Source organism: Necator americanus, chromosome X (genome assembly GCF_031761385.1).
Source record: "Necator americanus strain Aroian chromosome X, whole genome shotgun sequence".
NCBI classification, from domain to species: domain Eukaryota; kingdom Metazoa; phylum Nematoda; class Chromadorea; order Rhabditida; family Ancylostomatidae; genus Necator; species Necator americanus.
This window is the reverse complement of record NC_087376.1, coordinates 30,515,967-30,529,953: the sequence shown is the minus strand read 5'-3', so window position 1 is coordinate 30,529,953 and position 13,987 is coordinate 30,515,967. Positions and strand designations below refer to the sequence as shown.

The 13,987-nt window shown below is 38.7% G+C and overlaps 3 protein-coding genes across 4 annotated transcripts; 1 reads left to right on the top strand and 2 right to left on the bottom strand.

Moving 5' to 3' along the window:
* Window positions 1-3,661: 3,661 nt before the first annotated feature.
* RB195_025972 (uncharacterized protein) lies at window positions 3,662-4,355 on the bottom strand (the record flags this gene model as incomplete). The annotated part of the gene is made up of 4 exons (XM_013435783.2): window positions 3,662-3,712; window positions 3,770-3,940; window positions 4,006-4,063; window positions 4,207-4,355. 4 exons carry the CDS (start codon window positions 4,353-4,355, stop codon window positions 3,662-3,664), a joined length of 429 nt encoding a protein of 142 aa, XP_013291237.1.
* Window positions 4,356-5,642: 1,287 nt separating this feature from the next.
* On the top strand, window positions 5,643-6,350 carry RB195_025971 (uncharacterized protein; the record flags this gene model as incomplete). 2 transcript variants are annotated; one of them, XM_064214315.1, is made up of 4 exons in its annotated part: window positions 5,643-5,788; window positions 5,924-5,981; window positions 6,042-6,212; window positions 6,291-6,350. In XM_064214315.1, the coding sequence occupies 4 exons, from the start codon at window positions 5,643-5,645 to the stop codon at window positions 6,348-6,350; spliced, it is 435 nt and encodes a 144-aa protein (XP_064070196.1). The 2 variants fall into 2 exon arrangements, with proteins under 2 accessions (XP_064070196.1, XP_064070197.1); XM_064214316.1 differs by having other exon boundaries at window positions 5,685-5,788.
* A 1,378-nt stretch (window positions 6,351-7,728) lies between these two features.
* On the bottom strand, window positions 7,729-13,402 carry RB195_025970 (uncharacterized protein; the record flags this gene model as incomplete). Its single annotated transcript, XM_064214314.1, has 14 exons — window positions 7,729-7,854; window positions 7,950-8,048; window positions 8,100-8,169; window positions 8,226-8,365; window positions 11,396-11,471; window positions 11,528-11,634; window positions 11,686-11,787; window positions 11,907-11,992; window positions 12,049-12,193; window positions 12,479-12,590; window positions 12,653-12,759; window positions 12,824-12,956; window positions 13,046-13,182; window positions 13,244-13,402. The coding sequence occupies 14 exons, from the start codon at window positions 13,400-13,402 to the stop codon at window positions 7,729-7,731; spliced, it is 1,599 nt and encodes a 532-aa protein (XP_064070195.1).
* Window positions 13,403-13,987: the final 585 nt, after the last annotated feature.

The window sequence follows — 13,987 nt, the reverse complement described above, 5'->3', positions numbered from 1 at the left end:
TATAATCTAGGAGCATCATGAACATAGATTTCGATCTCACTTTCATAGGGAACAAAAGCATGTCATCAGTGACTGATTAAGACAAGTTTCATGAAGCATTGTCCGTTTGTATTTAAGGGTTCCACCTGGAAGTTTCCTAGAAAGCTGAGGAGATTTTCTGTCAAGGACGGGAGAGTTTTTGATAACGCTCTGTTTTCATCGTCTTGTCCTTTTGTCCTGTCTTTTTGCCGATCGACTGCCCAATTCCTGTCAGTTTTCACTGAAGGGGAGGAGTTGGTGGTGGGGGATCTGTTGCTGAAATTAATATCTCAGCCAGAACTACTATAAGTATACATACAGGACCTACATACATAATCCGTGCTAGAAGTTTAAGAGATTTCCTGATGAAGTCGTTAACGTGAAGTTCAAGATGAACGCTGCGTTTTGCACGAGAAAGACTGCAGTATTCTCGTCAGCGACCATTGAAGACGAAAAAATAGATGATGAAACGAGGAAATTCTCATCAAATATTCAGAGCAAAATTTCATTCCAATTTCGTTCACACACATTTCTGTTGTTTAAAGTGTCGTATTATTCAATGATTTTCGTGGAGTTGTGTGTTATTTAAGCCGTATGGCGTAAAACGATCGCTTCTGCGAGAGGGATTTCCAGGAAAGGTGCGCTAAAATCAATTCGGGATTTAACTCCTTGACCAAACATCTGTGGTCGATCTCCACCGCTAACGAAGCCAGGCTGGAAGTCTACTTATCAGCAATTCGCCCTGATGTACGGATCGGAGACTTGGGCAAAACAGTCACGGTGATGGAGAACCTTGACTGCGTGGAGAGAACCTTCTTAAATGACTACTAGGCTACTTCAGGCCAGTGTTGCGCCATAATGACAAACTTTAGGCAGAAGAAGATACGTTAGATAGATACCGGCGGATGACCCGTTCCACAAAATCTTCACCGGAATCCTGAAGTAGTCACGAAAAACTGTCTTCTCTTCTTTAGTCAGTTTATGAGGAGGCCGTCTGATCACTTCGTCAAACTCCTCTGGGGGGATGTTTCCAGACTCATGCTAGAAAAGGCCTTCTGGATGTAAAAGAAAATTCTAGACGGAGGCAGTGAAAAAAGAGCTGAGGAGGTTAAGCGTTGATAGGCAGTCCAATCGAGAGACGTATCCTTTTGCAGATTATGGAACAGCAATGAATGGATGGATTCTATGCGAGCTCCAGCTGAAAAATAAACAGGATGTGCTCGCATGTGTCACGGACGACACACCCCAGTGAAGATGCGGATAGTCGCGTTAGGCCGTAACACGTCTGCCGTTAGACTCGTGTTAGTCAGTTAATTCCTCATAGTTCCATGGAAACAAAGTTTATTACCTTTCGTTCCACTAATTGACTCTGTTCCCTGAGACTCATGGCTACAAAGAACTCAAGTTTTCAACTCAACTCAGTTTTTTTTTTTGCAGAGTTGCTTCGACAAAGCTGCAGCTCTCTTTTTATGGAGACAGAAGGAACATCAAGATGAAAATCCCCTACCTCACCACGATACTCAAGAAACCGGCAGAATAAGCTTACTTTAATAAGCTTATTTTACAAACGATCTCGTTGAGTGGTTTTTATTGTTCTCTGATCTGCAGAAGTGGAGTTTTTGGTTGTGAGGAGGATTTGAAGGGCGTCCGAAGTGTTATATTGGTTGTCCTTCCATTACATTTTTGCTGCTATTTTTGGCTTTTGTTCCAAATGATAAATTACGTTCTCAATTACGTGGCATGAACAGAGCAACAGTCTATGGAAAGAAAAGTAAAGCTTCCTCATGACGTAAACGTGTAGATGCGTTTTTACAGCAGGGCGTTTTTCGAAGTGAGTTTTTGCGGTCACGCCCTATACTTCATACGTGCTTGATGCAGACAATGTTTGAGGATTCACGTAAGCAATTTTTTTGTTTTCGTTCCTAATTACTGATTAGAAAATACTTCTTGCAGTCAACTTCTCCCCAGGTACAGTATTCTTTTGCTATGCCAATGTATTCAGCTCCATTTCTGAAACCTCTAGAGACTGCAGAGATAAGAAGATTTAGATAAAAATATGAGAGAAATCGGCTCATGATTGTTTTGTTTTAAAAGTGGCTTATCTGGAAGGATCAATATCATTCCATTTCAGAAAGTACGAAAACGTTCGGGAATCCTTCGATCACGTCCAAGAAGACAGTCCATCTAACTATAACAATAGGAACAATTTTGCAGTATCTTTATGGATTTTGCGCGGGTTTCATGAGAAACAACATTACAAAATTCTGCTTTACAACTTTATATACGCTGCATGTACACAAGCATTAAACTACACACTATATTCACATATGAACGTTTACAAACTATTGTTTTATATATAAACTATTTGCTTTATTTCGTGGTTATACTACAATCTGATCACGTTTATTTGAAAATCTAAAGTGGATATTGTCGATTCTTATCATCTATCGCGTCTATCACGTGTATTGATTCGATGACGAATCAGTTGGTCAAAGATCTAAACAACTTGTTCTACACACAATACAAAAAATGTATTAAGGTAAATGTTCCCATGTTTAAATAATTTATAAATCTACATCTTTTACTTTCTTTTCGATAGTTTTCAAACTTATTTACATACATGACTATTGTTGAAACATGTGTTTCGACTTTCTTGAATGTTTCAATGACATTTCTTATCTTAGTGGAATGTAAAACACTCATCAATTTCGCTCTATCAATTATTTGCTCCAAGAAGGAAAAGAAAAACCCCCTCACCATGTAACATGTTGAATACCGTATTTCAACATCACGCCCATGAATTTTTTAATCTAACTACACCTAATATAAATCTGGAATATCGACAATAACTGCAGAAGCAAGAGATATTGATTAATCGTTACATGCCTAATTCATCATTAAAAACGTTGAGTTACAGGAAAACAGTACAACACCTGTAATTAAACAAACCTAATGAGCATATACTTAAATAACTTAAAGGCAACAAAACTGTTTAACCAACGTATTTGATATTTATGCATTTAGATGCATTGTTCAATTTAAAAAGAACAAGAAAGAACAAGATCCAATTAATATTTCATGTTGTAAAATATTTTCGCTTTAAAAGGCTCAAATGTCCCATGAAACCGGGACAAATACAATAAGTGAAAGACGTTATCTGACTCTATGTGATCTTACAAATAAATCCAGACGAGCAAGGATCTGTCGATCGTTTGAAATGGTTCTGGATAAAAATTTGACAAGGTTGATAGACTACGTATGGGGCAGTATTCTGCGGTACATTTGTCTTTGCGACCAGGTGGATACAATATTATTTTTTGTAGAATGAAAAAAAATGAGATGATTGAAAGAAAAAAAGGAAGAGAGAAAGAGGCAAAATAGTAGATGATAAGGAAAGAAGGAGCAAAAGACGAAAGAAAGGGTCCGAATTCTCCGTTACGTTTTTTCAACTCACTTGAAAATAGTGTCGGGAATAAAGTAGGAGAAGACAACACACTCTGAACTTTGCTGTGTAAGAATTAAATGTGAATAAATACATTAATAAGGATTTATTAAATAATACGATACACTCTGTTAAATATTATAATCATCGGAGACTGGACGAAATTCGTACACATCTATTTCTCATCTACATCACAGTTTTTCAGTCCTTTTCCAATGTTTTGCGTTGTTGTGGAGTCAATTTGGACTTGAGCTGAAAGTAACAACGAATAAACTCACAAACTATCACTAGAAATACTCAGAAACCTACCTCCCATTCTTTGATGTCCGCATCATTTTCAGATAGGCTCATATCGTTGTCAATTTCTTCGATTTTTTTCCAGAACTCCTTGATTTGAGGATCCTTGGCTTTTGCGATTTTCTTTTCAATCTTTTCTTGATGGCGACGTTTCTCTCTTTCCACTTCAATTTTGAACCGTTTCTAAGGAGTGGGGTATTCGCATACCAAAATGAGAGAAAAACTTAGCTGTGCTGTTAAATAAACACCTGAATGAACTCTGACTGCCTGGCCAAAATTGCGTCCAATTTCTCCTTCTTTGTAGAACTGAAATAATATTTCAATATTTTTTCTAGGCAGTTATCTCATCTCACAATTATTCTGATTTGACAAGCTCAGGCAAGAAAAGTGATGGATACGAATTTTTGAATTTAACAGCAATTATCAATAATCCAAAAAGAGAATGATACCGGATCATTTCATCATCATCATCCAATGCCTCCAACTCCCTTTCGTCCTGCTTATTCGGCACCAAGTCTTCAAGTTCGTCCACGAACACCGGATCGAAAGCAAGTGAACCAGCAATAGCAACAGCAAGAATTAGTATGAAAACCTTCATTCTGGAAAACAAGTTGTTCTTTTGGAAAATAAAATTCATTATTCATACTGATTTTGCAGAAGAAAAGTATGAAAGGAAGTCCACAATTATGACTGTGAAATTTTGGAGTTAGTGTGGTGAAGACCTAAAGAAACCTGATATTCGTGAACCTTGCTGAAATGATAAAGAACACATTGGAACATGAAAATAAAAGGATCTTTGGCACAAAGTATCGAAAGTCTATCAGCGATAGAGAAATTTTATTGATTATCAGGGATTCAAAACATTGCTTTATACTCCCAGTAGTCTAAAGAACGAGGAACAATGTGAGATGTATGTAGATGTTCCAAAAAGCAACAGCTCCAACTGTTCAGCTGCAAACAAAATGCGAATCACAAATTTTTACTCATTTTTTGAGTGCACTCACATAGTTTTATCATTTAAATTAACACTAAAATTAGCAGGATAGTAAAGTAGAAATCTTACACTATGTAATTTTACTATGAACCCTTTTTTTTCGATTTAGCCTGGTTAGCCCGAAAGTGGAACAGTAAGGGAGTTTCAGAGCAGAAAGAACGAATGGAAATGAAGACCGAGAAACTCTGCCGTATACAACGAATGGAAAATCAAAAATGAACGACAAACCAGCACCCGCTGGAACATTCTACCGGACGATGTTGACGTCTATTTATCCTACCATTTCTTCGACCTACCATTGTACTATTCTGCTATCAAAATTCTACGGTGAACGCAAAACATTTCGAAAAAGAAATTCTTTGAGTTGATTGAATTCCGAGGCCGAAGTGAAGAATGGTTCATTGAATCGAATGAACTGAATCATCGCATTCGAACGAAAAAGAAAAACCATTGTTAGAATCACAAAAGAACAGTTGTGTCAATAACGAGTAGCCAAAAATAGATGTTTCGTCCGAAAAAACATCATTAAATGAATCGAATGAACTCTTTTATTTGAACGAGTTAAGTGAATTTGTTGGTTAAACCATAGGTCAGGGAAGCTGCTATCCAATCAATGGGAAACCTATCGGAATGAACCAGGCTCACAAGTGGCGCCTTGCACTTCTCTTTCCTTCCATCCCTCTCATTAATCTATTTTTTCTGTATTTCTTACAAACCACACAAACATATGTCTCCTATCCATTTACTTTGACGTCATTTACATGTGTTCAGACCAGTAATATGGAATTTACAAGTATAAAATTGTTTCAAATGGATTTGTTTTATTACACACGATTTGTGGACTATTTTGATCATTGTAGGATATAGTCGTGGACTCCTATCTCTAACACAATGATAACTATTTGTCTAATTCTGTTCCTGTTATTCTCACAAATGCTATCTGATCCGACCTATGTGGAAGAGCTGCAAGATCTCTTGAATAGCAAAGTTGATATATTAGATTTAGAAGCACTCAAGTATGATGATGAAATGACAAGGTTTGTTTTTAATTGCTTCCAGAAACTTTGCATTCAGCTTCACAATCCTGTACTCTTCCATTTCACTTTCATTCCATTTGTTGTGCACATAAATGTAAATAATTCATTTTTGAATCCTACCATACAACTTTTTAGATGGAATAAAATGAGGAAAATCCATTTTATGCTCATGAAAAAACCGAAGGAGATAAGGGTGATGTTAAGCACCTTAAAGCACCAACTCGTCTGTTTTCACAACAAATTACACTTTTAGTCTCAATTCAAGACCAGAATGCGTATAAGACAAAGTATGCACGATGAATTTATCGAATCGAGATTAAGTAGGACCGATGACCCAGTGATCAAGGATTTCTGGAACCAAATTAACAGTCTTGACGCCAATTGGAGCATTTCCGAAGGAGAAGCAGCCGAGCAGGAGTTTCAGGTTCTGATGTGCTTCTTCCGTATTTTATTACCTTTCCTTTCTTCTTTGCTTTCGCAAATGATTTAGACCATATTCCAGTTGCTTGCCAAACTTACTCCTCAACAACGTAGATCACTTGGAAATATTTGGCGTTGTTGAATGAATCTTACATATAAAACAGCCTGTGATTTTTTTGGTGTTGACCACCATTAAGGAAAGGATGTTATAGTTATTTGCAACTTCTTTTCTTTATTTTTACAATGTTTGATAATTGCTTGTAGTAAAGATTCTTCATTTATGAGACAATTTCATCTTAAATGTTCTGGGGTCTGCCATCCTCAGTCATTAAAACAAATAACTTTTAATATTGGCTTACTTGTAACTACTAACAATGATTCTACGATATAAGTAGCCATTATTCAGAAGTTTTATTACTCTCAGAAAGAAACTCATGAAGTTAGGGTATCAGATGAAAGAGGAGCTGGAATGGAACTTTGGAATAAGCTACAATATAATCCTAAAATTATGAAGATGGACTAGAAAGATCATAAATAGATCACGTTTCTTCTGTGTAATGCTATGTCCAATCAATGAGCACCTTTCGAAAGGTGGATTTGAAAAGATCGATCCAGATTTCAAAGAGAACTATCGGTGAGCGATCCGAAAGCAAATGTTGCGTATTTTTTTTGAAGGAATGACATCAATTCATTTTAATGTTGACTGTCCTCCTTGTTCGCATTGACAATGATCCGTGTAATGCTTCGATGATCACATAACCACATAATAAATTACTCTTAATATCCTGTGCAACATGTCTAACACATCGAATTGCTCCACTACCGAGTCAGACCGAGGAAGCAGTCCTGAGGGAAGATGATGACAACTATCTTATATCATCTGATTCTTCGATTTTCGCTGATTTTTTTTTTGCTTGAAAATTCGTATCCGTGATATGGAAACGAACAAATGAAGCTTCATGATCGATGATTTAAGATCATTGTGCTAAACTCTAGTAATAAGACCTTATACCACTCGTATTGAATTATCTCATCGTTTAAGCTATTCAAAGCTTTATCGCATCAAAGAAAAGATCACAAGGAAATTGGAGAACATCAAAATGAGATAACAGAGAAAAACAAGCAGAAATGCATGTTGGTGGAATGAGAATGTCTCTAGAAGGCCATAATTTTCGTTCAACATTTATATACAAAAAATTGCTAATAAAAAAGAGAGAAATTCCCTAAATGCCAATCGCAAAACATTTAGCTTACAGTGCGATTCTCACCTGTCTGGAAACCTTGATGTAAACAAATTATTACAAATATTACACGAATGACAACAAAATACACCGTAATATCGTTGAAGAATGGGCAAAAACAGCAGCCATTTAGGCACAGATCAAACAATTACATTGTTTTATTAGTTCGGAAACTTCCGTCACTTCTAGAATATCAACGCGCACAACAAAATAAAAGAGAATCATGTGACCAATCTCAGCTTGTTTATGACGAGTTATTTGACGTAATATAATATTATTTTAGACAGAGGATTCATTTCTTATTTTTAAAGCAAACTTATTGTTTGAGGATCGTGACTGTTCGGTGAGGTTGAAGAAGGGTAGTGAACTTATAGTGCACAACAATTGCACACCTGCATCGTCGTCCTGAGCAAAAATCGATAATTCAATCAGTAGGCGACATTAGAAAATGAAGAGCTCAAAGACCAGTAAGTACGTATTCAAACCAAAGGGAAAGTTACCTTATTGTGCGAACGAAGCAAAAACGTCGTTCCATGCTGAATCGATGCCGAAGCTTGTTCATCCGAAATGATAGACCATTTCGACTCGGACACGATATCCTAGTATTGCCGATGTTAAGTATGCAACCACAGAATTTTGAAAACACTAACCTTCGCAGGGAACCTATCACTGAAGAATCGCTGCAAGAATGTCCTGTAGTTTAACCGCATACTAAGACATCTAAAGATCCATTCGTCAAATGTTGCACATGGTTTTAAAACAGAAATTACTCATACCTCTCTATATGATGAGTAACTGCTTCAGCAGGATGACGAGGTTGTTGCCTTGTTTGTCTGAGATACTTGTTCAAAGGCCGCATAATACACGCAAACACTCCTTGAGCTGCAGTTGTCGAGTCCATAGCATCGCAGAGATTCTTGAAAGTGAAATCAGTTACGAAAAGAAAACAGAGACAAAAGTTCTCGTCTAGAGGTGAACTCTCCTATGAAGGCATGATTTTCCACAAATTCAAGGAAAGAAGGATCTAGACAAATAAGAGAGAAATCTGATTACAATGGAGTTCTCGGTCAAAAATTTAAAGATAAAGTAATATCCCTTTTTCTTCCCAAAATTTACGATTTGCAAAAGAATAATGGGCTAACCGCATTTGTAATCGTTCATAAACCAAGGTCACCTAAACGGATGGTTTCGACCTTTATTCGCGGAAGTGCACAGAACATCTGGCTATGGACAAAGGTTTCAATTTGAATCCCGCTTACCAATCAACTTATGATAAATAACTAGTTAACAAACTAGGAGACCTACAACTGCTTGCATTTATCACGGCAAAGTCCCAGTCTGAAGGATGGAGCTAATTTCGATACGAGGTCAACAACATGTTGTAATTTCGGACTGCTTGAAGCGAATATTACTACATCGTCGGCGTATTCGAGATCCACCAAAGGACATGGAGGCGGTGCAAAAACGTCATCGACGAGACACTGTTCAACCGTCCTTCGCATTATGTCGATGGCAAAGTTGAACAGAAAGTGTCCCGCCACTGCTCCATGTCTCACTCCAGTTTCCTCTTCGAACGGTGTAGTACATACAGCTGGTGTTCGAACAGTAGCGTTTATCCTTCTATTCATGTCGTTCACTAAGTGTAAGAATTTTCTTAAATAGAATAAAGAAAAAAGATTTTAAAAAATACTCCATCGGATTTCTGGATATACCAGAACGTCCGACTCGGTCGGTGTTTGTTCGCTGACCGCGATGTATAACGACCTTTTTGCAAGCACACGCTCAGGAGCTGACGGTACTTGCCGGTTCAGCAAAGCTTTCAAATGTTCCTTCCAGATTGCCACAGTTGCCTCCCCGATAGCGACTCCGTTGACAGTGTTTAGAACAGGCAAACACCCCTTCATTTTTCCACTATACTGCCTTAGCAGAGTACAGGCTTTTCTTGGGTTCTTGCTCTCTCATGCATTCTCAAACTCTCTCGCTCTTGACGTCCATTCGTTCTCATGATCACTTTTCAGCTGATGACGCAACTTTCTTCTGAGGCGCTTCTCCAGGCTGAAGTCATCAGTAGTGCGGGTAACACAAACAGAATTGTACATGGATATTGTCTCCGCAGATGCAAAGGTGAACCTCTTTCTCGGTGCTAAAACCGAGAGCGTTTGCTTTGCAGCGTCCAATGCAATGCAATGAATGCATTTAGTGAAAGAATCAGCGTCGTCCACTCTCTTCCTGGTTCGTAATCCAACACTTATCGAAACTCGTTGGCGGAACTTCTTTCTGCACTCCTCGTTCCGATGTTGATACTCGATACCTTTTCTGGAACCGTACCATAAGGCTGAGAAGAACTGGGCGGTGGTCGGAATCGAATGCGACGTCCCAGACAGCTCTGAATTTTCGGATATCTGGCAAAGGTATGTTCTTCGTCAGAATGTAATTGAGCTGAAGCTTGAGAGTTGGCATCTTCCGCTTTCGCTGCTTTTCTGGGGTCAAAGGGATTGTCCCTTGCCACGTAAGCTCATGTCAACGACGATTCCTCTTAAAAAATGGATGCAATGATGAGGTGCGTCTGCTCGCAAATGTCTATCAGAAATTTTGTTGCTACTTCAGGTAGAACCATTTTCCGAGATCATCAGATTGTTGTTCAAGTCCCGTCTTTGCATCAGCGTTAACTCAAACAATTGCCGCCTGCTGGTTTGGCATCTTGGATGTCAACGTATAGTGTTCATCATAAAATGAATCCTTGTTATATCCTCAGCGGTTTCTATAGGTGCATGAGTACTTACGATCCGGAGTTCAAGTCTTCGGCGATCCCGCAATTGTACAAAGCCGCATCTTGACGACGTAGATCCAAACTCCTCCAGCAGGTTGTTCCAGTCGTCCCTCACAGCTAATACGCAACCACCTACTTTCCTTTCATCAGCAGCGCCGCAGCACACGATGTAATTGTCGACCCGTGAGTCTGTTGTTGTTGTGTTTTTGTGTTTTCAGCAACACAGAAAACGGTGATGCAGACATCGCAGAAGTCTGGACAGTGTGCCTTGTTTGAGTTCTCTTGATAGCGAGCGAAAGTTCGATATTACGAGACGGATGTCTGTTACGAAAGATCCTGTATTTCCCTCAGGCATTCGACCTCTCAGGGTATGGGAAGCTTTTGTCATACATGCCATAACAAAACGGGCTATATAGCTCGTATGCTCCCGATGCGTATACTATTCTGTACCTCCAAACCCATTCTGCACAAACTTCGTTAAAATTTCACGAATGAATTCCTCTTATTTCATTGTGAACAACGTTATGCACAAACTGAAATCGCGGATTTATCGGGCAAGAATTTGACCAAACTGAATAGTATACGAATTCTAATCTTTTTAAGCGACACTTTTGATGGAAACAGATCATTGTTATATGTCTAGTTGGGGTTGATGGGCCCTCTCATCGTTGATGCCATCGAAGCCACATTACAATTCTCCCGAGTCAAAACATCCAGCACAGTCAATTCCCTCCTCTCTCAACACAACTGTTTGTGCTTTGGATGCTGAAATACGCTCCAGCACTGCCAAAAAACTAATCTCGTTTTCAGATCAGACTTGGTAAAAGGAAGAAGTATCCTATCACTGAAACTGATTCGACCTCTACACAACCTTCCCCTTTGTAAATATTCGATGGTTTCTGGCAAGTGCAGCATCTATCCTGCGTGTACTAATTAGTTCACCACGCATCGCATTGAAGTGAAACGTCGATTAACGCGAATTCAAAACCGAACATTTCCGAATGGCGCGACGCCCGTCCGTAGGCAATTATCGCCGCCGTGATGATCTCATAAACGTTGTGAGTTCCAAATTCAATATAACAGCCATCCGCCTTCATTTCTTACAGCGGGCAGCTGCTATTACGGGGCCAGACGTTTTCGAAGTTAGAATTAAACATTTAACGTTAGCACAATTACCTTATTCCCTGCTTGGTTGTCGACGATGCTTTGTACTTGTGCGAACGCCTCCTCAGTCGACGCGATCAATCGATATCTGAATCTCGTGATATGAATTGGTCTCTAGAAGAATGTGCCGGTGACGTCACTTACTTCCTTTTCTTAATTCTCCTCTCCCATTCGCACTCTTCTTGTAGAATATCGTTGTGGTTTGTGCTGCGTCGTCTGGATGTTGCTTCCATGAGTGCACGGAGATTGCTCTAAATTCCAAAATTATAGAGGAATTTCTATTACAAAACGTAAGCGAATACCTGGCTAATCTCTGTCGTTCCGCTTCCCAACCCCTCAATGTCATAGACTTTGAATCCAGGTGGCTGAGACGAATTTCTCAATCGATGGCTTGATTGACGGGCCTTAAAGCAAAAATAAATCTAGTTAACATTTATCTCATGTGAAATCGACGCCATTTTGTTTCTCCTGAAGAATGAGATGGATCTATAGCATCCAACCATTTATGCTTTATAAAGCATACCTTGTCAAGGAAAACGTTATAAGATGGGAAATACGATTCATGGAAACGTAAAACTTGGATAGCAGCTTCTTGCAGAGACATCATGCCTGAACAACTGATATGACAGCACTTAAAATCGAAACAAGAATTACAAAATCTTCACCTATGGACATGGTTTTTGACTCGCCATCAGGATCGCGAACCATAGTAACAATGTACTCTGGACGTAACCGCCGTAATTCCAGCACTATTACTGAGATATAGTGTGTATACAACAAAGCATCAAGTAAGGAAAGTGCGTAGGTCACCTCAAACAAGAGTTCATTTTTCAGTATTCTGGCGATAATAACATGTGAGATGTTGGAAACTATGAAAACAACTATGAAGTATCCAGAATACAGAGAACACTGATGCATTATAATTAGCAAAAAAAAGTTGTTAAAGCGCGGACATTTAGATTTACACAACGTGCGCAGTTTTTTTTTTTACGTCTTTGCTTTAGCACACGTTGATATCCAGTAAACAAAGGATCATGGTTGTAGTTGCGAGATGATAAAAAAAATCTTCGGAAAAATAAATGAAGTAAGACTTACCACGTAAGTATAATTACTATGCTTTTCCAAAAATATTCGCACAGTATAAAACAACCAGAATGCGAAAAGTATGAATAACACAAAGAAGCTTAGAGCAGCTCGAGCAAAGTATCTTGAAGGAAAAAGATGAATTAATATGAAAAACTTGGAATAGAAGTCAACAAAACCACTTACAATCTTGGCAAATCTGCGGCAGCACGTCGCCAATAGAGAGCCCACAAAGCAACAATAAGTAAAAGTGTTTTAATAGCTATTAATAACAAGTAACCTTGACAATCGACCTGAATATAGTTTGTTTATTGGTGATGGGAAATAGACAAAGAAAAAAAGAGCAGTCCTACTCACTTCACATGTGATTTGTGGATAATGATATATTGAATAAGTCATGGCAAACGGAAGTAAGCACATGAGAGGTGCTGATATAAGAGCTACTAGAGAAATCAAGCCAGCGGCACCAAGCCATAGCACCCTGGAGCACCTGGAAGAAATTACATAATCAAAAAAGTTAGTAAAAGTTGTTTGTTACCGCTTAGATTTTGAACGGCATAGAAATGAAATTCAGCTGACCGTCTACTCATCACTCTTCCCATGGGAGGCTCATAAACAGGCCGATCATCTCCATTGTACGAATGTTCACTAGTCACACCCGTCAAGACTGTGGTGTTCTCTCCATACTCCTCAGGAGGTAATCCTATTTTGACTCCCTAAGAAATTTCATGATATTGTCATGCTATCAACATCACTACGAAAGAATGTAGAACTCACTTCGCTAGCTATAGCAGAAAATCGTGGAATAAAAGGTTCACCGACGTCTGACTGAGAATATCCTCGCCCACGGGGTTTCATTAACCTCAAATCACCTCGAGGTGCCGCACGGAAGTCCTTTGGCGGACCGCGGCGGCCGCCGGCGGACACCGTTGACATGTCGCCAAAAACTGCAGCAAATTTTGTTACAGTGAAGAAATAAGACATACAAACTCAACGCTTCAGAAAAGTAAGACAGAAACAAAAGAATAAATTGTAAGGAATGAATGAGTATATTAGGAGAAGGAAGAAATATTCTATAACAAAATTCATAAGTAATCTCTACGTGATAAGGAGAAAAAACCAAGAGGGATTCAATCGTACTCTACATGTATCGTGACTTTGTGATATCTAACACCGAAATCGTTATAACGAGAATCACTAATCGATAATGTGTTGTGACTCCGCATTCATGAACCTAGTTCTACCCTAACTGTGACTAGAGTAGAAGAAAATACAACAAAATACAAAAGTGATCGTCGGTAGGTTTTCATGGAAATGAAAAGACAGGACGAAACAATCAGAAACATAGGACAAGAACAGAATCATCTAGTGAAGCACAGAAGTGATCCACTTAAAATAGGAGTGCAAAAACACAATAGAAGTGATACACTTGGATTCCTGATTATTGCAGGAAAATTGGAATACCGGCGTCTTCTTATTTTCTTGTAGTAGTTAGGAATTTAATTAAAAGTGAGGAAAATA